Consider the following 24,494-nt stretch of genomic DNA (forward strand, 5'->3'; position numbering starts at 1 on the left):
TCTTTTAGTATTGGTAGTGGCAAATGATGTGAGAAAGCAAGCTTCAGTCAAAAATAACCCTTCCTGCATCACTTGTCCATCCTCTCCAATAGTTTGTATAGTTCTGTGCTTTGAATTTGTTCAAACTGCTTACTTCCACAACAAAAGATTGAAGTTTGTTCCAACAATCAATTACCTGCTAGATAAAGGAAAGTCAAATCTATCCTGCAACCATCCTTCCTCAATTTGAATTTGTCCCCTCACTTGTAGTCTAAGCAAGAGGAAAAATGCCATCAGAATTGTGCTTGTTCAATCCATTCATTGTTCATTCCATCCTTAATTATCTTGGTAAGACTACATTTTCATTTCCTTCTCCAGTCTTGCTGTCTTTCTCTGTACAAGTTCTGGCAGATCCTCATCTTTCCTAAAATGAGACCTTCAGACCTGTTTGCAGTACTTGAGATGTAGTCTAACCATTGTCTTGTACAACAGGATAATTTAATTACCTCCTTACCTCTCCTAGAAAAGTTCCTGTATATTATTGGCAAAACCACATGATATATCTTGGCAGCCTGTCTGCACTGCTCAGAGCACCTCTTATCTGATTGCACAGTTAGTACATTAATCTGTTCCCTATATGTAATACCTTGTATTTGTCAATGTTTAACTTCAGCTGACATTTCTCAGCCCATCTGCCTAATTTTTGTAGATCTTATTGTAGTATTTTAAACATCCTGCCAACCTTTGTATTATCTGCAAACTTAGCCATTAAACCTGATACATCTTCATCAGTATCATTAATAAATATAGAAAACAACGGGCCAGCACTGAGCCCAAGGGACTCCACTAATAACATTAGTTCACAAAGAGCAGTGTCCATTAATAACCACTCTCTCTTCTCCCACTTAACCACATTATAGCCTTAGTTGCTAATGCGCCAATAAAATCCAATCCTCCCACTTAACTGTTCCTTTATCCATAGCAGTATCTTGCCCTTAATGTTACACTGCTCCAGTTTGTATAGCAGTTTTATGTGTAACAGCATCAAACACTTTCTGATATTCAAGTACAGTGGGTTCCAGTTATTTGGGACATATTGGGACTAGTGTACTATGGACCGATTAAGCGAGTGCCCCAATTATGTCAAATTTTACATAAATAGTTAAAAATACAGTGGGACCCCCCACTTTATGATTGGTTCACTGTATGATCAAATCCAGTAACGATGGACTCACTATAATAAAATAACATTCACTATAAAATATTTTGTAAGCACTGGCCATTGTGATGATTGAGTTTCTGAATAGAATTTTAATTCTGTTAAACAGAGATTCTGATAAGCAAAAATAGAAGTAATATATCCACAGGCTATAGAAGTAAAGATATATTAAGTGCAAATTTACACTATTACCCCTTACCAATTAACAAAATTAAATGATACTTGAAAATTGGAAGAATATTTTCCACAGGTTATCAAAATAAAAAAATTTATGCTTACGTACATAACAATACAGTAATATGTACATACTAATTGATATTTCTGTTCACCGACTTTTTTTTTTTTGGGTTGTAAAATTTAAAACAATAAAAAAGAAGCAATCAATAACAAAGAACACAGCATGCACAAATTGCAACTAACATGATACACACAGGTGAGATATGGAGTAACAAGTTTACAAAGCTTAAATAGGAATGAAGAGAGGATCCTGAGTTCATGTTTTTTATATGATTGAAGATTTCATGGAATGGGAAACATTTCACCATAATAACATAAAAACCCATAGAATTCCAGCATTTGGTATCATTGTAAATGCAATAAGATAGTTTACTATCCATTTATAACAGATTGCACTAACAGAAAAGCCTAGTAAACTGGAAACTGCAAATTGTTTTATGGTTGTGACATCTAGAAATGATATTTTAGATAAATATCACAAAGGCATTCAAAATTGATTGTTATAACCGAATATATGATAATGATGAAAGTGTAGTGCATTTTAATGATTTGAATTGGTTTTTTAGAAATTTGATTCTATAAAGCAGCTGACTCTACTAACCAGTGATCATGTTAACTGGTGCCTACTTATTTTACTTTATTCCGGATGTGGTTTGGTCGGAGACAGTCTGGGAGTAATCTCGAGTGCTGCAGTTTCCTGCCCCAATTAAATGGTATGTTGTCCTGATTAAGCGAAGAAAAACCTGGCTATTTTCTTGATTAGGTTGTTTTCTTTAAGATTTGTCCAAAATAAACGGGCTGTCCTGATTAACCAATGGCCCAAATGACCAGAATCCACTGTATATGATATCAAAATTAGTTTTGCCTCCTGTTATTTCATTATAAATGGTTTTAAAAAAAATTTGTACTTATAATATTGTATACAAAGTTTTTGCAAGGGAAATCATTTTATTTGAACAGATTTAAGCCCAATGTTTTTAATAAAAAAATTTTTATTAATCTTGTTCTCCGATGAATAGTATCCTTTGGATGTGATTAACTTAATGCTAACTGCAAGTAATATGTATTGTGTGTGGTGTACATCTAACAGGCATATAGCTCTTACCAATAAGAACTCCAATTGTTAATGTTATGTCCCAAGGTTTACCTCGAGCTTGAATTTGAGGTTTATTTATTTTTTTTGGGAACTTTTATCCAGTTATCATTAACATTTCTACCACTCTTCATTGCATAGCATATATTACAATGTAAATAGCCTCACTTATTTTCATTTTTGTGGTATTAGTAGTAGCAATGGCCACATGGTGCAAGGAAACCTATGGCTTATGCTGCACCAGCCAAAAAAAAAAAAAAAATATTAATAAATGCTTGAAGGGCAGTCAGGAGGAGGAAATTTAAGATATTTGATCAAGAGTAGGATGATTTTTGGGCACAAAAAATTGGAAATTACTCTATGATATTGCTCCTACCCATCCTGCAGCAATTTCTGGATACTTTCCAAATACTGTCTTCCAACATTCTTCTTAAGCACCTGATATATTTTTTTTTTCCTGAACCTTAAAGAACTCCTTAAGGGGATAATGATTTTCTGGTGATGCAGAAGTTATGGCAGCTGTAACAAACAGTCAAAACAAAGTTTGGAAAAGGACTTTGAAGAAGCTTTTTTATAATTGTAATGAATGTAAATAACCAAGTTCATAATTTTGAAAAATTTATGTAATTATATAAATATTTGTTTGAATAAAATTCAGTCCATTGCAGTTATCATTCATCTTTGCTTTTGTACTACTAAAGTCTTATATGTAGATTGGCAAATCACTCCTAGAAGTCTGGGTTCAACTCCTGTTAAAGCTCTTCATTTGGAAACTGTAGAAAAAAGTACAGAAATAATACACAGTCCAAAAGAACTGGTGTTATTATATATATGTAATAAAGTATGTTTTGTTATTTTTCTTACAGTGGCTTGATATATACACAAAGAGGCTTGCTGTCTTAGGAATTTTTCAAGACAAGATTCCCAATCATGTTTTGGTTAATGAATATTTGCCTGGTCAAGGAATCATGGTAAGAATCTTTTCCAGCAAGATTTGTTTTTCAGAGATTTGCATTACATATTTAAATAATCTTATATAAATGCTAAGCTTAAAATTTGCATTTGCTTTCTATATTTAGTAGGTGAATACAATAACAGATGAATTATCATCAGTGGTAATTCATGTCAAACTGAGTAAAGCCAGGCCAAAGCAAAGTTTGATTTCTTACAAGGTTAAATTGTAAAGGGGTGAAAAATTATCTGTGCTCTGCCTATTTTAGCAGACTAACAAAAAAATTCTCTTAATTACAGCACTTTTGATTACTTCATTATTCAAAGAAGTCCTAGAGCTATTTAAGTACTGAGAGAGGAATGAACTGTTAAATTTGTGTATAGGATGATGGTATTGCCCTTTGTGATTGGGATGATGCCAAAAGGTTATTGCATTCCTAGAATGTTCATACTGTTACCTAGAGCTGACAAAACATGAAAGCTACTCAGACTTCTTATAACACAGTATAATTAAAGAAATCAGTTTTGGAAATATCCTTTAAGATTACTTAATGAAGTGTTATGTTTATTTTATTTTTAAGAATAGTGACTCAGTACACTTTCTTTAATTAATTTATTTTTTTATCATTTTGTAGTTGTCAGTCTTCTGATTGCATTCATATTGATCATGAAGGGAAAAATTTTTAATATTTTCCTTGATCTGTTTAGTCTTATCCAGAAGTTATGGAATCAATCTAATTCAGCAAAAGCTTTTTTTTAAAGGATTACTCAGCAGCAAGCCTGGTAATCTCCTAGCACCTTCAGATGTTCTTCTCATGAACTGTGTCAAAGGGAGGTTCTATTGTACAGTTCAGAATATGATTGATTCAGATATTGTTGAAGTTAAAATCACTCACTAGAGTAATGCATTTGCTTCACTGTATTTGATTGCCAGTCTAGAAAAGTTTTGATGCAATTTCCTTTGAAATTTGAAACTTTCTACTTTTTTAACTTCCATAAAAATAGTTTTTTTTTTTTGTGGAAACTTCCAAATTTTTTCCATAATGGTTCTGTGTAAAGAATTTTTTGTTCCAATATTTTTAATAAAATAAGAGATCTCTGTTGTTGCTAAGTAAGATGTAGGTAATACAGTACTTGAAACAATATTACTCATCATGACTGCATGGCCAAGAATAAGGGAGCTGCCTTGAGGTATTTAATGGCTTGATTTGAATCTTCCTTTAATTCTTCAGTTCTTGATTTGCCCAGTCAGTCCAGCTCTCCTGTTGGGGGCTATTTAAATGCCATGTCCTTTAAATTTTCATTCACAGAACTCCTGCCTATAAGATGGCGTGGGGTTTCCCTCCTGGTATTTTAAAAATTGCCAAACTTAGCAATTACTATCAATCTTTGAAATTGCTGCCTTCAGAAATTGAGTCTCAGCAAGCATTGTATATGTGAGTGCCTTCCAAAATATTCTAATTTCAGTACAGTATGGTGTTCATATTAGTTTTCCTTAAAATATTCTTGATATTTCAGATTAAAATTTGAGATTGTCATCTCTTGAAAATTTAAATGTCAATAGGAGCCTAGCAAAAGAATTTTTTTTTTTTTTTTTTGAAACAAAGCATTTCTTCATCTTTACTTAACTTTTATTGTAGTCATGAGACAACAACTTTAACATAATGTTTTTCGATAGAAAGTTGCATTATGCACTTAAGTGTTATACAAATTTATATGGAACACTTAAAATAATAAATAGTAAGTAGATATAGGAAGTATATTCCTCATCTGAAGGTCTTAATTTTAAATAAAATTGTAATTTCATTTCAGTAAATGAATACATAGCTTCTAGTAGTAAGAGTCCTTCCTACTACAAATAAACAGGAAAATCAACTTTTGGAATAACTTTTGTTAAGAACATTAGTAACTGTTCATAAAATATTACCAAATGTTAATTTCCTTTTTCAAGTTTTTATTAAAAGGAAACATGCTTTTTTTTTTTTTTTTTTTTTACAGCCTCATGAAGATGGTCCCTTGTTCTATCCTACTATTACAACTATAAACTTGGGATCCCACACTGTCCTGAATTACTATCAAAAGAAGCTGGATTCTGAGAATGAAAGTTCTCAGAATGTTAACAATGAAGAAACATATGAAGAAGGAAAAGAGGCAAGTTCTTTGGAACATTTAAGTGATGTAATTTTAACTTTAATTTCAAAAATTAAGATGACTATTTTTCAGCAGTCATTGACTACTGAAAAATAGTGGAAAGTAGTAATCAGTACTGAAGTTATTACTATTAATAATCAATCCTTAGACTAATTATTAAAGTTAATCTTTATACTCTGCATTTTGATATAAAAAAAACATGTTCTTATTTTACCAATTGTCTCTTTTCTTTTGTGTACATTTGCAATTGAGTTGGTTTATATTTATAATTTTTTTTTCTTTATAAAACAGCATTATAAAGTAACAGCCTATTCACCAGAATAATAAAAATTGTGTGAAAATAAATTATGGGTGTTTTACAGTGCTTACAATTTTGGAAATTATTGATACAATTCTGGGCGCATCTGTAGCCAGGTGGGAAGGAGCAGCAGTGCATAGCACACGCTTCTTGATTAGACCTGGGTTCGAGCCCGTCACCACCAAATACAGAGGATGCGGAAAGGTCAGGGAATGACCACCGCATATCCCGGAGCAATATGGCCTTAGTTGCTAATGCTCCTAAAAACCAAACAACAACGATATACAATTCTGACTTCCTTGCAGAACAGTTTGAATCACTTTGTAAAAGAAAAACCATTTAAATTGGAACATTTAAGTACATTTATTTTATGCAATGTACTTGTGTATTTTTCCTGAAATCTTATGATGCTACAAAGGCAACAAATGTCTCTTCTTACCTGCCAGTATTAGGCATCATAATATCTGTGGATTGGGAGTCAACTAGGCTGTAATTGTTTATCTAAGGAAACAATTGAAGGATTGTTTTGATAATCCTGAGAGTGAGCAGGGCACAATAGGAGAAAATATAGGACCTAATATTAAAAGTGATAGCAAAATTGGGCTGCAAGTTGGAATGAAGTAAAGCAGAGTACAATAGAATGTTCATGGAAACATCTGTTAAACAAAGACTGATTCAGTCTAAACATAATTAGAGATGGAGTGCCAGTGTGCTGCACAACAGTAGCAACAAAGATATTAATACTTTTGTGCTGACTTTTCCCAGTGACCTTTATGACCCAGGATTGAAAACCACAGAAGTGAGTCAATCTGGATTGAAAAGGGCAGAGACATTTTTGGGCTTTCTTCTCCCTATACTGTATTAATCAGCTTCTGGTGAAGGTTGCTTGACAAAAATATCTGGTTTTTCTTCTGTCGAATTGGAAGAACTACTTCTAAAAGTAGAGGGTGGGTTTCCCTCCACGTGGATTAAAAATCCAAAGTTGCCTGTTTGCATGAAGAAGCAGCAAATGTGTTTAATTCTGCAATTGTAGCTTACACTAGACATACTAATATTCCATTATCATATGGCAATGGTAAAAGAAATTGAAACATTATTTAAAGGAGAGAAAATTTGTATGTAAAGCGGGAGATGAAGAAGAAACTTAAGTTTATACAAAATGAGAAGTTGCCTTGATGCTCTTTATTAAGTTTACTGATTTCTAATAAAGTCAAAATATTTAAGGTCTAAGAGAAATGAATGAAAATTCAGAAATTGGAGAACAGCCAGTAATCAAAATATATGGTTATTAATGTTCAACAACTCAAACTAGTTCTTCGTGTTCTGTTTTTTTTTCATCCATTGTATTCAGTTTTGTTTTAAATGCCAACTTAAATTTAATTTTTTTATATTTTTCTTAATTACCCTCTGAATTATGTTGCTGGATTGTGAATAAATTGTTTTTATGTAAAACTAATTTATTCACAATTGCCACTTATTTATTTACAGTTACCATTTCATTATTTTATTTGATATAAAATTGTTGAAAGATTGGAAGTATTTGTTAGGTTAAATTTTAGTTCCAGGCTGATTTAACTTATAAACTTTATGAATCTCGCATTAAAAGACTTTCTTGCAAATCATTTTTCTATATATTTTCTATATATTACTGTATACGCAGTATATAGTTTACTGTGTATACTGTATACTGTGTATACAGTAAACTACACTCCAATCAGGTTTTTGATTGGCATGTAGTTTACTGTATACGCAGTAGTGTAGCAGATGGTCTCTACATTGTCTCATATTCTGCCTTAAGGAATGTGGATTCCTTGAGGAATATCCCTCAAGAGCTTTTTACACCATAATGGACCCTTTCTGTTCCATTTAAATCTCTGACCATTTCCATTTATTTTGTCAGTTTTTACTGCTCTAATTTTTTTTTTTTACCTTCATTTGAGCTTGGTGCAGACATTATATCCTTACCCAGCTCAGCATCTTTAAAGTTTGCCAGTTCTACTGAATGTTTCCCAGGCAATTAAATTTTTGTAAGAACTATTTTGCAAGTCACTGCTACACTTCCCTTGCACATTCTACCTTACTCCCAGAATGTATTTATAATTAGTGTTATATTATTTATGTATTTCATATTATTTTGTAATAACAATAATATTGATGTAATTCTTCTAATTGCACTTTGCTGTTTAAGTTTCTATCTTGATGGTTAAGAAGTAGCTGTTAGGTTTAGATGTCAGTTCCCCACAATCCTGGTTTAAGAAGTGTGGGATCTCCTCTGTTGGATAAACACTCATCCAAATTTTAGGTGTTTTTGCACATATGCACCTGTTGTTTTTGCTATGTCTATCCACAAGTAACAATTCTACTCAGTGGAGAGATTTTCATGAAATTTTATATTTGGGCCTTTTACAAATATGTTGAGCAATTCCAAATTTCAATAAAATTGGAAGAAATCGAGCAATTCTTTTTTTCATATAACTTGTATGGGGGGGAAAAAATCATAGATTAAATGCAGTATTGTTAGATATCCCTATGTTTTTCAAGATTTTGTGAATATTGATTCGAGTCTTGCTCATGAAAACAGTATATTGGAGAAGAGTAATAAATATTATACAATTTTGATTAAACTGAATGCCTAAATTCAGTTTTTTTTTTTTATTTTTTTTATTTAATGTTCTATCAAGTTGTAATCTTAGTAATTGATGGAACTACAGTTGAAATTGGTTATAATAAGCATCAAGGGATCAACAATTTCCTCTCTATAACCATTACTCACTATATCAGTGAGTTAAATCTACCTGCTATTTTTTTTTTATTTTTAATTCTCAATAACTTGATAAAAAGATAATTCAAAAAAACAGAAATATTAGAGAAAAAAATTAGTATATACCTACATATTATTTGTATTAATGTTTATATTTGGTTTTTAAGTCAATCTGGCCAACTGTAGTTACATACAAAATAGTGTCCAAATTGTTTAGCAAATTTTTCTGCCCGAGTCTTCATGGACTGTCTATTGAAAATCTAGCACTTGTTTATGTATTTGAACCATTGAAGAAATGCTTCATTGACGTCTGTAACCTCGCACTTTCTAATTTTTTTTTTTTTTTTTTTTTTTTCGGTTATGTAGTTTTCCAGTGCTCATATGTAAACTTGTTTATTCTTTCACAATGTCGATACTGTTGAAGAGGACAAAACATTTTTACACACTTCAACATTTTTTGCACCACGTTCTAACTCATGAATAATTAGGACTTTTTCATGAATTGAGAGACACTTCCTTTTGTCAATAGACATGTTTCCAAAGGAAGGGTTCATTTCTAACTGATTTTACTTTAAAATGACAGTAAAGTGATCTGCATACAAAATTCTTAGAAGTCCTGAAATAAATTTGTGGCTCAATGAATACAAAACAATCTATAAATACGGAATGCGACAAGCAGAATGCCAATGCACCAAAAGTCATAAACCAGTCACTAATCCGATGCAGGTGGTCATAAAAGCTAAGTTGCCCTTTTCATTTTTGTCTACCTGAGCAATTAAGAATGTTTGCATAGTTACCAAAATTTGTATGTTATATCAGTGTAGTATGCTTGTTATAACAGCAAGTGATTCTATGTGAATATGCATAAATTAAAATCAAGACTTTTTGCTTGTTACGGCTGTGATCTTGTTATTTCTGTGCTTGTTATAACCAAGTTTGACTGTATTTATTTTTCTCTTCTATTAATTGCAGAAAAAGATTCATTCGATTTAAGAAAATTGAATATGGCTGAAATGTAACACTGCATCCATTAATCAACTTGTTTCAATGTTAAATTTAAACCTTGTATTATTTACTTGATAATCATTGAAATATGAGAAGATATTATACTAATAGAATTTTCATATTTTCAGAATATTCTTCAGTGGAAAGATCGCCATTTTGCCTCGCTCCTTCTTGAACCTCGTAGCCTCCTTATTGTTCAAGATGATATGTATCATAAATTTCTGCACGGTATTGAAGAAATAAAAGAAGATATTATTTCGGACCAAATAGCTAACATTAATCAGTGTACAGCTACAGTGGGATCAACTTTAGAAAGACGTACCAGGATATCGCTCACTGTTCGTCATGTTCCAAATACCTTGAAGACCAAAGTCTTGCTCACAAAATCTCTTCTTGGGAAGTGACATTTTAATATAAGGTCTGACAAAATAGCAGTAAAATGCTCTGCAAATGACTTATCATGTACTTTCACTACAAGTTTTTTTGTCCACATTGGACAAATTAGAAGTGTATTATAAAATGTTGAAATAAACAGTTAAGCTTGGATAAACTTAGTTTTTGATATGATTTTAATGATAGTTTTGAATGTATAATAAATGTAATTGTTCATTTTTCAAAAAATGAAAGTTGGCCAGCAGTTGCAATGACACCAGATTACCTTGGGTTGATAGTAAAACAGTCCATCCTTTGCTTTCATTGTATTTAGAATTAACTTTCTTTTTCCTATTCCCATGTGACATGTAATCAAAAATCTACATAGTTACCAACAAAAATTTTCAGATATGATGTTATTGAATGATCCATCTATTTGATGGCTGATAAATATTTTCACTTCATGTACATGAACATGTATAGTTTTTGGACTCTGGAATATGTGTGAACATGTGTAGGCTTCCTGGTACATATGTGTACATACACCTTACAAAAGGATCTTGTTTCAAACATGTTTATTGTGTAGAAATCTTGAAGTAGGTGATTTTTATATCTTATCTTATTTGTTTATAAATAATTTTGACAGTTTATAATAGGTGGCTGAAAATAGGAATAAATGCTCACATCTATCCTCATTTGTCTGATTTAGTCTTGCAAGAGCTGTAATTGAATAAATTCAATTCTAGTTTATTCACTAGACTGCTAGGGCCTGAAGAGTGTACAAATTCATTGTAACTGCATATGTATTGAATTTAGCGGCAGCTAGATTTTCAGTGCTGCAGTCACAATGGGCCATGTATTTTTGTTGGTAGTGTATGGGCTATTAACCTGCAGCCTCCTTACTTGTGGCTGCACATGCTAAATTCTGCTGTGAGTCCATACATCCTAGAAACTCAAAGAACAAGCTAAATTACTTCAAAGATGTTTGGAATTCATATGTACTCTGGCTTGGTTGTGACATAATTGTGAAGTTTGCTTGTTGAAACACAACTTAACTGTCATGCAGTAGGTGCAACTTTTTTTTGGAAACAGTGGCTATGGCTTACCACAAACGGAGGTAACAAATTGACAGTCAAGTATAGACTATTACTTGAAGGTAGTAGATGCTCCATTCTTAAATGCTATAAAATAGCACTAGATGACATAGACTGACTAGCAGCTGGGAAAGTTATTTTGATCAACAGAACTGAAGCCATTGGTCAGTACTGTATGGGCTTCCCCCAATCCCTACCCTATCTAGAGATGGTGGTATTGACTGATATTGATTTTTGCATTTTCAGTAATACTGCTGAAGCCTTCAAGTAGGTTTTGTTGTGCAGCATTCAGAGATAGTTAGGTCGGGCATTTGAGGAAAAATTTGGAGGGACTTTAATATAACTATAAACAAGTATAAAGTTATAGAATTCTTATAGTACTGTGATAGACTAAATATAAAAATAGGGAAATGCTTAAAGTGTAGTTACTCACCTTGAATATAATCTGCAATAGTTATGAAAAGACTGATGGCTAAATTTAAGGTGGAATGGTTAAGTTAATGCATTAAGGTGGGATGAAATTTAATTTAACGGAATTTTAAAATAAGTGCAAGGAAGCAGAAGTGCACTACTCCATCCCTGGTTGTCATAAAGTAGAAAATAGTTAAATCTGGAACATAAAAGAATTGAAAATGCCAATAGTTGTGATGATAGACTTTTGTTAAGTGTTATAACGTCTTCAGTTGGCAGTGTTAGGTGAGAAGTAACATGTGCTATATTTTAAGGAATGCAAAACTTCCCTTTCATCTTTCTTTGGCTTGGAATCTCTCACATCTGAGATTCCCACGTGTTCCAAAGATCATCACGAGAGTATATAGAAAATTCCTTAAAATACAGCACTTGTTACTTCTCACTTAACACTGCCAACTGAAGACGTTATAACTTAACGAAAGTCTATCGTCACGACTATTGGCATTATCAATTCTTTTATGTTCCAGATTAACTATTTTCTACTTTGAAAACCAGGGATGGAGTAGTGCACTTCTGCTTCCATGTTTATGTTAGTGTTTTTATGTGATTGTGCTCAGGCACCACAAAGGGGGATGTCATAGTATAAATTGCTCTAGCATATGAATTTTATAATGAAGAATATTTTGTAATAAATTCATTTTTTATAATATTACATTTTGTAGCAAAATAGTTTTTTAACCACATGCAGGCTTTTGTCAACACATGCACGTTAATATAATAGATTTATTGATATAATGAATTTCTGTATGGAAAATTAACTTTGTGATGGAATCGATAAGTCCTTTTCCTCTATCAAGATATGTCTTTTTCCTTTCCTTTCATGCTTAGTCACTCCTTTTATTGTCTTGTGTATATTTGAAAAATATGCAGGTAGTACTTCATGGTGTGCAGCAAGTTAGGAAAGTATGCTATCTTAAATAAGGCTTCCATTTATTAAAAATGGATTAAATTTTATTGCCATGTGTCTGTGTGCGTGAAAGAATGCGTGCGCGCGCACACACACACAGTACTACTATTACCGTACTTACGTGTAATGACATTAACTGTTCTCAAGTGGCAGACTTGATGTTCCTGTTTTCAACGCAAGTCTAAAACACTTGGTTTTGAAATTACATTCTGCAAGATATGTTTAAACAAGGTTTTTTTTTTTTTTTTTTAAGTAAAATTGTTGTTAGTAATTTGCAAAGATCTTACAGGCTTATAAGAAATATATGCAGTTAATGAGTACAAAAGTTTGAGGCATATTTTAACTTTTTTGAAATAAATTTTCTAATGGTGGTCATCAGTTAAGACATGTTATGATTAGTTTACAGATGGTCACTCCAAGAAAACAGTGCTTCATGCAAAACCAGAAAAATAAATTAGTATGCTGCAATAGGCTATTCAGTTTTTCAAGCACTTAACTGCACACTTTAATAACAGTATTAGTTTCCTTTATTACTCTCCAATTAAGAAATCTTTGTTAAAACCATGACAGTTCCTTTAAATTTAATTATGCCAGTTTCCTTGAACACAAGAGGAAAAATAGCATCTTATACTTCAATAGCCTTCATCACCAAAAACATTCAAGTTGGAGAAATACTTAGCATTAGTAGAGGCATATGATGCAAGAAAGAAAGCTTATTTAGTAAGAGCCAAAAAAAAAAAACCCTTCCTGTTTCCCTCATACATTTATTCCAAAAGCTTGTCTAGTTCAGCCTTGAATTTAAGCTGTCAACTTCCACAATGATGGGTGTTTGTTCCAGCAATCAAAGGCAAATTTCCACACATCTATAACAGTCTTTCCTCAATTTGAATTTATTCCCCACTCAGGTGTGGAATCTGAGTAAGAGGAAAAATCCCATCAGCATTGAGCTTGCACAAACAATTCAAGGCCTTATACACCTCAATCAGATCACCTTGCAGGTGCCTAGTCTTGTCTCCAGATACACTTAAGCCTATTTTTGTAACAGCAACCCTTTGTTCTGCTCACTAATCTTGTTGCCCTTTTCTGTATTCATTCTAGTAGGTCAACATCTTTCCTAAAATTAGGCCTCCAGACCTGTATGCAAGATATGGCCTGACCATTGCCTTATACAAGGGGATAATCCCTCCTTATCCCTGCTAGCAAAATTCCTGTATATCACTGACAAAACCCCCATGAGCTACTCTTGCAGCCTGCCTGCACTGCTCAGAAAACTTCATATCTGACTGCACAATTACCCCCAGATCTTTTTCATTCTCCAATACACTGAGTGTAGTACTACACAGTTGGTATATTACTCTGGGATTACTGCTACCCACATGCAGTACTTTGCATTTGTCAATGTTAAATTTCAGTTCCCACCTCTCAGCCCATCTGCAAAACTTTTCTAGATCATGTTGCAGTAGTGTACCGTCCTTACTGTCATTAACAACCCTACCAACCTTTATATCATCTGCAAACTTGGACATTTAAGCCTGATATACCTTCATCAATATCATTGATAAATACAGAAAACAATAATGGTCCCAACAATGACACACAGGGAACTCCACTAATAACATTATTCCATGAAAACTAGTGTCCACTGATTACCACCCTATCTTCTCCCACTCAACCATTCTTTTATCCATTGTAGCAATTTGCCCTTCATGTCATACTGCTCTGACTTGTACAATTGTCTTCCCTGTGTGACAGTATCAAAAGCTTTCCTAAAATCCAAGTAATATGATATCAATTATTTTGTGTCCAGTTCCTTTGTGACCACAAAGGAACTTGCCAATATACAAGAATTTTCTCCAATATACAAAATGCCAGTATACAATATTGGCATTTTCTTTCTTTCCTTTATTGTTCTGATGGACAAAAATTAACAGAACAGCTTATACCAGTTCAACTACAAACTTCCTTTATCATTTTTGTTTATAGCCAAGTGAAAAATTGCAATCCAATGGTAAAAGTGAAGACATGACAGATAACCAAAGGGGAAAAAAAATTCCACATACTAATATCAGAATACTTCGTTTCCTACTGTTTTCTGTTTCCCCCCCCCCTTAAATTTTGTATATATTTTTTTTTTTTTGTGCTTGTTCTGTTCTCACAGTAGCAAAGCATCACGTTGCAATGGTGAAATGTCAAACAGTTGATCACAAGTGCTTAAATTCAGGAAAATGTATTATAAGCCTCTCATAAACAAAAACATGTTTTAGCCGAGTAAACTAATTTTTATAAATTAAAAAATGCATAAGGCAAGATAAAATACATGTAACTTTAACTGCTATTTACATTAATAGTAATTCTAAAAAAAAAATTAATATATGGCCACCAGTGTGTAGTTGAATCTTTTATATTAGTAATTTCTCACTTAAAGAAAATATTATGGAGGGCTTTTAAAAGTTTGTAAATTCTTTAATTTATAAAACATTTGTTTATTAATTAGTAATGACTGGTTAGCAAGAAGTAAATGGCACTAATTACAGAATAATAGATATCATTTGGCAAAAATAACATGCTGTTACTCAGGAATTAAACACCCCCCCCCTCAGAGTCAATTGATAACACAAAAAATGGAAGTCAGAGGTGACCCTGAAACAACTAGGTAGCTGTAAAATCCTGATTGACAGGAGTTGATGTGCCTCGAGATGGCTGATTACTTGATCTTGCAGTTAGGTTCAAGAGAATCTGAGTTTGGAGCTCCTTTATTGCATGCTTGTTGCTACTAATTATTTGTATCAGCACGTTAGAGAAAACACTAGAAACAGTAAGAATATTCTAGACTTGCTCACTATATACGAACCAGTTGACATCATAGGGTGCACAATGCAGGAACTATTAATAGGAAGTGATCACACAGCTCTTAGTTGGAAGGTGAAGAAAAAGGCTGCATGCAGTTAAAAAGTAAAGACACTGGTTTAATTTCAGGAAAGAGGGCTATGACAGTTTTAGTATCCTACATGCCCTCTACAATTGCACAGATAGCAGGAAGGTGAATACATATAGAATTGTAGAACAACTTTAATGCAATAGTCACAGAAGCCATGAATGTATATCTCTCTGTACATTAGTTTTCCTCCTAGTGATATTTATTCGAGCCAATGGGAGAAGAGGTGTGGCAATTATCACTTATTCAAGCCAATGGGAGAAGAGGGTGGGACAATTGTCACTTTTTTTTTATTGGAGGCATAATTGCCTCCATAACATTCACTAACCATGCATGTGCTTCACTGTCTAATTCATGACCACACCCTGCATCATTTGATGTTCCATTGTAATGTTAGCTGATGAAGGGACCATTATAGTTTGTATATTTGTAAATAGTTTAATATTTTCTAAATATTTGTATAGTTTGTAAATATTTTAGTCCTGCTCTTTCAGATGCAACAATATTCCTCATGCATTATGGAACTGGAAGCAAAAGGCCTTTTCCTAAGTGATTATGTAAACACAGGTAAATAATGACAGTGATATTTATTTGACCTTGAATGCTGTGTGTTGGATAGCCAATGGGAGAAAAGGGATGCGGGTCACTCAGTACAAGTGAGTGGGGCAATTACATCACTACAAATGCGACTGGGGTTCGAGCCAGTCACCACCAAATACGGAAGATGTGGAAAGGTCAGAGAATGACCACCGCATATTACTAATGCTCCTAAAAACCAAAACTACAAATGCACAGGGAAATAATTAAATAGGTAATTTCCTGATTAGATATTGATCAGTGTTTTGACAGGTGTGTCTTTTATGTAGAAAAGATTAGACTTGCTGTGTCGTGCCCTACATTTTACGTAGAAAAATGTGCTGGTGTTGGCAAGCAAAGCCCCCTAGTATACCATTAAGAAAACTATAGTACAAACAGGATACAGAAATGGCTGAATATGGATCTGGCATTAAGTACAGCAAAAATATGGCATGGGAGAGTTAGGGTGAAAAGTATTGAAGCATAAAACAGCTACAACTTGATCTGTAGTAGTACGACAGAAAAGGTTAGGTATCAGAGGCTGAGTATGAAGAATCACTCTGATCAAAGAAAGGGGACAAGGAGTTTACCATGTAAAGATATGAATTCATAGGATTGTGGACTGCTGATGATAGGTTGTGTGGCTGCCACCTGCAGTCAGTCTGCATTCAGGAAGGTGACAGCTTTAAAGCTCTCTCTTTCCTAAATGCTGAAAGTGCAAAGAGAAAAACAGCCTAGCAACTTCCTGATCATGTCTCATACAGAAACTGATACTTCTAAAACTGGTATCTTCTGTGCTCTGGGCAGCATTCTTTAACCATTTCTACATAATATTAGAATTGGCTGCCAGTTATTTATATCTGCTAATACATTGTCAACACAACAGAAAAATGTGCTTGTGCTCTTTCCTCCGTTACTATGAGCTCTTTTCACTTTTATCAGCTATACTTTATTTCTTGAGAGCACTTAATTTTTCTACCTTGCTCTTAATATAAAGAGTGGCCACAAATCCCTCTTCATAAAACTAAAACAGGGCATGTGATACAAACCTGAAACCATTTCCTGGTGACATGATGTCTTCAAGTTTTTATTCACCAACTGGAAAATGTGAGTGCTGAAATAGATGGCAGTATAATTGCAAATCTGTAATTATGGCAGAATTTTGCCTTTTGCACAAGTTGTTACAAAGTGTATGGACCTTTGGAGAAGCTATTGTCATGGGTATCTGGACGTGTTACGGAATTTCTTTATGCCCTAGTTTCAGAATGACAGTGAGGACAACTTGATTTTCCAACAAGATCTCTGCCTTATTACCACAAAGAAGTTTGTGCATACCTGAACATGGTCTTTTTTTGGAAGTGGATTGGAGGACTAATTTTGTGATCTCTGCTAATCTGACTCCTTGGGATTTGAAAAAGACCAGGTATGTTCTGCCTATGCTAGGAACCATTATAGAACTTAATGCATTTGTGAATTAATTGGCTGCATGTTGATGGGGATATATTGCACTGAATATGGAACTGCATTATAGGGGAACATCTGCAGTGTAACTAAAGGTGCCCACATTACCACAAAGCTTGTGCATACTTGGAATATTTCTAATTGCAAAACAAACCTGAAACCATATCTAAGTATTAGAGGATATCCTCCAAAACCTGGACATAGTTTCAGGTTTGTGTGTTTTCTTATATAAAAAGATGTGGGTGATTAAGTTTTGTAGAGTAGGACCTATTACAGGGCAATAATAGATCCAACACTACAAATCAAGGTTTTTTTTTTTTTTTTAAATCAGCCCTATTTCATTTCTAATGATCAGTGAAGCTGGCAATACAGAGCGAATGCTAAAACTCACTGCTGTAATTTTAATAGATATAATTAATTTTTATGATGGGACAAGCACTAAATCTGGATTAAATACTAGAAAACAAACCTTTGTACAGTAACTATCAAGATAAAAGCACCTTTTATCTTGAGATATCAATTCTGTATGTAAAAAGTATCATTTCTATCTGTTTCTTTGGAGTTTAGGAAAAAGCAAAAGAAAGTGCCAGATGTGTTAGGAATTTTACAACAAAAATTAATATGAAGACAATCATTTTTATTAACCGACTTAACATTTTTACATCTGTACATTATATAACATTATGCAAAACTTTAGAAGTATCAAACTTCAAAAATTTACAGAGTAAATTACTTTAAATTTCATAACCTTTAACATCAAGACTTCGCTTAATTTTATGGAGAGTCCATCTTTTTTTTGAAACAAAAGCTCTCATAGTATTTTGTGTTCAAAAGATCAAAGTAATCTATCTAATTATAGCAATTTAATTGACCAATAAAGTATTTCAAACAGTGAATATTATCATTACTTACAATTTTTTGGAGAACTTGTAAAAAGTTCAAGTTGAATTCATTTAGTGCAAATTTTATTAAACCTCTTAAGAAAAACTTGTAAGTCACTTATCAAACATTTCACGAATGGTTCAACTACACACCTTACTGAATGAACTGTATATTCAAGTTAATATAACCACACATGAAGAAAAATTTCAAGAAACTGATGTCAAATTTTCATTATAACATAATGACCTCTTGATTTATGTTAATTTGGAACTGATAGTTTATTAACCTGCAGTGGGCATTGCAAAAGAGGTGCACAATAGGTGTACTGTAGCATCTTGTGCAACACTATTTTTGGGAATAAAAGAATAGTTTTAAATGGGGCACTTTAGAATTTAATTTTTTATCCTGACAATATATTAAAAAATAAGAACAAATACCTTTTAGTAATTGTTGTATAATTAAACCTAAAGCAAAACATGGGAAAATTAAGCATGAAGTGGGTACATTTTAAAACCAACAATTTTTTACAAATAAGTTAAACTTCCTTATTTATAATTCAATCTTGCAGACAAAACTTGGCATTTCAAAGTTTGTAAAATAAAGCTTTTAGTAAATCAAAAGCTTGATCTTGGAAAATTTTCAGCAGCTGTACAGTATGTTGCCTTCTGAAACCAAAATGAATTGGGGAAATGGTACTTAATACACTTCTGTATTTAATCTACATTTTATAGACATGTACAATAAAATTTTGTTCTGTAAAATTTGCATAGCTTTTCACCATTATCTTGAGTAATAAGAGCATGAAAACCCAGAAGTCATAAGAAATAAAATTTAAATATTTATTCAATATTACTTAATCCTCAATGATTGTATTACAACAAGGCCAGGAGCTTTGTCATTTTAGTGGCTCTACCCAGCATAGAAATGCTTTTCCTGTTATAATGAAATCTACCAACCTTGTGGCCTGATTTTGGGACAAAACATCACTATTTTTACTACCTTATCTGTGACAGCACAACATAACAAATCAGTATAATTCACTTTGATTTTCCTATGATATAATAATGCTGAAAATAAAGTGTAAATATATATGCATTAAAGAATGAATGTATCAATTGGCTTCCTTGTTTCATTTTCCAATTCTAATCATGTTGTAATAACAGATGAAGTTTTCTTAGTTAAGAGTATTTGCCATATGTGCAAGGAAGCCATACATTTGGCACATATCCTCCCATTATATCTTCAGGAAAATTGTCTGCAGCTTATGAACTTCTTTTCAGGAATGGTTGGTGTTTATAAATTGGAATGTCACTATATCTCCAATTAAGAAATAATGATGCAGATCAAAATTAAAGAAAACACCAGGCACATTAAAATTAACACTGATATAATTCTAATTTAATGTTTAAATTTAAGTTCTTGTGGTTGACATGGTACCTATAATGCTATGCCCACTACAGGCTTTAAAAAAAAAAAAAAAAAAGCAATTTTAACTAACCACCCATACATTTGAGGTTCAATTTACTGAAGAGTCAGACTTGTTTTAAATAGTTTGTCTCTGTCCTGCATATAGATACAAAAGGGACATGATTTTGACATTAGGCATAAATTAGCTTTTTCTTACATGTAATAAAATTAGAACTTTCAATCCTGTTTCTTGGTATATAATGTTTAAAGATGTCATTTGTATATCAAGTGCTGTTCTCAAAGATGGACAAATAACAGATTAAAATACAAAAAACACATCTAAATATTATAAAGGTAAATATATGCATGCTTTGAGAATTCATTTATCTCAGAGTTGTATAAATATTTTCAAATCTATTTAAGAAAATGGATTTAAGAATTCTTGCAACAGAACATTTAGTATGTTTGAAAAATAGCTTTTTTCCCCCCTCTTTTCATGTTGTATTTGTTGCAGTAAAAGAGTAAAGATGATAACAGGTGGAGATTCTGATAATAGGTATACTGTTCATCAGGTTTGACTATAATCATTCTTACTCAATTTGCAAAAATTAAGGGTCTGTGAGAGTATCACTAATGTGGAGAGGTCTAAGTTCAAATCCTGGCAGCAGGTGGAGAAATTCTTATAGGCCTCATTAATCAGGAGTGCAGTCAATTAGCTGATCACAGGCTCAGAACATAGTAAAAACAAACTGTGAATGGTTTATAATACTTTCCTAATATAGTTAGCCATCTTAAGAGTGAGGAACTGCATTCAGCTCATTTATCAGTCTGATTATAGGATCCAGCAACACATCACCTTTTGATTAAATGTAGTGTAACTGAGTGCTTGTGTAGGAGATTATATGTAAACTAATTTTGAAAAAGTTATCATGGTAAAAGTTTTTTTTACTACATAAGTCTATCAATGTCCTTTCCAAATTACATGAGTAATTTCCTTGTGTTATTCCAGGTTTTTAAAAAATATGCCTGTCTACTGGCAGGAATGAGACCTAAAAAAATAAAAATGGTCCAATAAATCTTTTTCATATTTAAATATTCACATGGGCAAAAGGGAGGAAAAAAAAATCCCTTTTCAAACCTAGACATTTTATGAGTAATAATCATTTGCAATATCTGAGGTGAATGCAATAAGATCTTAGATAATTCTCAACTTTAGAACTATTTTGAAGCAACCTATGCCCCTTATTGCATTCATTTTTTTCCAATTTAAAGAATGATGATATTCTTGATTAGAGTATGTCTGCAAACTGGATGGAATGCCTAAGAGAGAGAGAAATTATGGATAGAATGGTATACTAGGCAAATATACCATTCTTTTCTCTTCAAGTGTTTTCTTGGTGCAGTATAACTTTAGTCGTTTTTGTGCCAATCAAATCAAAATCTCTTCAAGTGAGTGCAAGTGCAGACACCATGCTATGATTTTTTAGATGGATTGGTTGGTGATGATTAAACTGTGATGCATCTCTTGCTTGTGCTTCCAATGAAAAGTGACACATTCCAATCAAGTTGTGCTCATAATCACTTTGAAAATTCTGTTTGTGCATTATAGAATTTTGCCTACACCCTTCTGAAATTTAAAAAAAAAACTTGCAACAGAACATTTAAATGTGCTGGAAAAATAGCTTTTAGAATCTGATAACATGCAAGAATCAGCTTGAAAAGGATGAATCTAATGTAGTTTCAGAAGATATTGAAATTCTAGAAGTAAAAATATTGCAAGATAATTCTTACTTTCTGGGGGAGGGGAATAAATAAAAAAGCAGAAATGAAATTCATTGATTTTCCTAATAAAAATATTACAAGTGAAAAGTAATACTGGCTATTTTTGGAATTGTCTAAACTGCAAGGAAAGAACTGTTCTCATACCTAAAGCCAGTTATTTTGAAGGAACCAAATTTCCCATTATCCAAATATTATTCATTGTTCATTTCTGAACAATGAGGAACCCTATAATGATCAAGACATATCATCTAAACTAATAATTCTACATTCATTAAACTTATACAGATCAAGAAATACTGATGGAACTATACTCAGTTGACCCAAGTACAATAAAAGAAAAACCTATCACAAAAAGTGGATACTGGGATGTAATGACAATTAACTGTTAAATCAGTTATGTAACAAACTGATCTGACATTAGAAAAATAGAGGAACAAGACTACTACCCACTTTTCCACTGCTAAAAGAAAACCAATATTAGCAAAATGATGCACAGAAGCAAATATATACAGTATCAACCAAAAAATAAAATTATTTGCCAATCTGTTCTTTAAATTTATTGAAACTATCTGTTGCCACAACATTAGATGAAGTTTATTTCAACAATTGATTACTCTCTGACTAAAGGCTAATTTCTGATTAGGGCTTCTTTACAGCTAACCAAAGAGATATGTATCACCTACTAGATTTTTAAGTCAGACGTTTTTGCAACAATTGAGAGTGAACTCCAAAGGTGGGTTTGAAACATCCTTGTTAGACCAAGATTGTAAGAGTAATTGAGTACAGGGTTTTCTCATTCAGTCCGTTCATGAAACTCACACTACATGGTCTTAAATGTCAATTTTTTTTATAATTTTTGATTTAGTGATCTTCCCCTAGAGGTCTCATTAACTACTGAGTTTGCTACCCAAATGGTATGTCATTCAGGAATTACTGCTACCAAATGCCATACCCTGCATTTATAAATGCCAAACCCTTAATTGCCTGTTTTACAGCATAGTTGAATGGATTACTATTCATGATTAAATAAAACATTCCCAAAAAAGTTAACTGTTATGATGTGCCAAATTTTCAGAGCTAAAATTTTGTGGACCCTGTAACAGGAGCCTTATCAAGGACAAAAAGTTATTGGAAAAGGCTAAAGAATGAAAGTGTTTTACAAACCCATTCCTCCTTCCACTGAGAAATTGTGTAGAAGGAAGAAAATTCAAATTGGCTTTGAAGTCTAATTTATTAGTATTTTTTTTTTATTAAAAAAAAGTAATATGGTCAAATCTATTTTAAAATCTGTCAATATTCTTTGAAATATGGAAATAATTTAATCCAATTATTTGTATTATATACACTGGATGGTGCTCACCACTCGAAAAAAAATTCTAGTAATGATGTTTTTCTCAAAAACTTGTAGGCATCATATAAAATGCAATTGCTAATGGGAGCAATACATCAAAGTTAATCCAAAAACCATCCAATAATATACCATGATTTCAACTGTTGGAAAATACACTGCTCCAGGAAGCAAATAATTATCAGTCTGGTATAATATTCTATACAATCTTAAGAGACTATAGAGACAGTTCAAGAATCTTCCATTATTGAAGGGTTAGTTTATAGCAATGACTTCTTTGGATACTCTAGAAAACATTAGCACAGCAGTTTTGTTATCTGCACTTAATAGTTCATTGTTTTACTGATGTATTTTTGCAATAATATCACTGTATATAATGGCATAACATTGCCAACATCAATCAATAATCTGGCAGTGCTATTATGGGCAAGGTAAAATAATATATTTCTAAACATATCAATTACATTTTCCTTAACGTGCTGAAAAGTTTGTGAAGTAACTGGCCTTTTTTTTTTAATAGCTATTTCACTGTTTACCCAGCTGTAACTATCTTTCAAGCCCTTCCCTATTAAGACTGAGTATGGATTACCAAATATATATCTTCTTATATAGGTAGGGGAAATAATATGAAAAGATATAGGGATGGAGGGAGAGATTGAGAAAGAAAATGCAATGGTAGGAGTAAAATTATACAGATAGTAAAATTTGCAGATGATATTGTGCTGATCTGACAGAGAAGTAGGTTTATAGATTGTTCTGAATACTTATGGAAAGTTGTGAAGAACACAGAACTGAAAATAAAATTTTAAAGCTAAATTATGACAGGAAGGGATGAGAAAATATAACTATTAAAATGGATAAGTCACTAGTTACAGATACCTTGCCAACCTGCTAATGGGCAAGTAATTACAACTAGAACTGCAGTGGATAAGATATTTGAAAAGAGGAAATAGATATTTACAGAGAGAATGTATATAGGAAGGAAGACTAGAACTGAAGCTTTCGAGATGTAAGTGTGGAGGAAATCTGGAAGGGGGAAACAGACAAATAGGGTCAGAAATGAAATATCGAGGAGAGGAGACCTGCACAGAGATATCACCTTGGCTACGTTCAAGTAACAGAATTAATATTGGCACAGCAAAATATTAGTTGCTCTGTTGCCCATGTCTCTATTTTCCTGTCACTGTTTCTAGTGTATCCAGACAAGGTATACCTCCAATGTTTTTTAATTAATGAAGTTATTAAATAATGAATTCATAGTGTGCAGATTTCTTCTTGATGATTTTAGAAGGGAAGGAGGCTCTGTTTGTGACAAAATATAAAAAACTTTATTAGTAATGGAAACAAAACTGGAACATGTGTTGGACAAAGCTATAGTTAAATGGTAAAGAAGAGAGCAAGTGAAAAGTGTGACATGGTAAAACAGGTCAATGAAGGGGGGGAGGTTATTCATACTTTTCCAAACTCCTTTCCCTCCATTATCTTGACAACTTGAGTGTATCTTAATTTCATTAATTACAAATCACAACACAGAAATGGGCATGCTGCTAAAGATTCACACTTTA

At 32.6% G+C, this 24,494-nt stretch overlaps 1 protein-coding gene across 1 annotated transcript in view; it reads left to right on the forward strand.

Moving 5' to 3' along the window:
- The window catches only part of LOC150088582 (demethylase ALKBH6), a 50,669-nt gene extending 40,425 nt beyond the window's left edge, over positions 1-10,244 (forward strand). Inside the window, exons 4-6 of the mRNA XM_090370816.1 lie at positions 3,395-3,499; positions 5,478-5,630; positions 9,823-10,244. Coding sequence (XP_090226942.1) covers positions 3,395-3,499; positions 5,478-5,630; positions 9,823-10,098 — 534 coding nt within the window. The 3' untranslated portion in view covers positions 10,099-10,244. The remainder of the gene's footprint in view (positions 1-3,394; positions 3,500-5,477; positions 5,631-9,822) is intronic.
- Positions 10,245-24,494: the final 14,250 nt, after the last annotated feature.

This window comes from Mastigoproctus giganteus, chromosome 3, assembly GCF_048544385.1.
Source record: "Mastigoproctus giganteus isolate SK-2022 chromosome 3, ASM4854438v1, whole genome shotgun sequence".
Taxonomy (NCBI): domain Eukaryota; kingdom Metazoa; phylum Arthropoda; class Arachnida; order Uropygi; family Thelyphonidae; genus Mastigoproctus; species Mastigoproctus giganteus.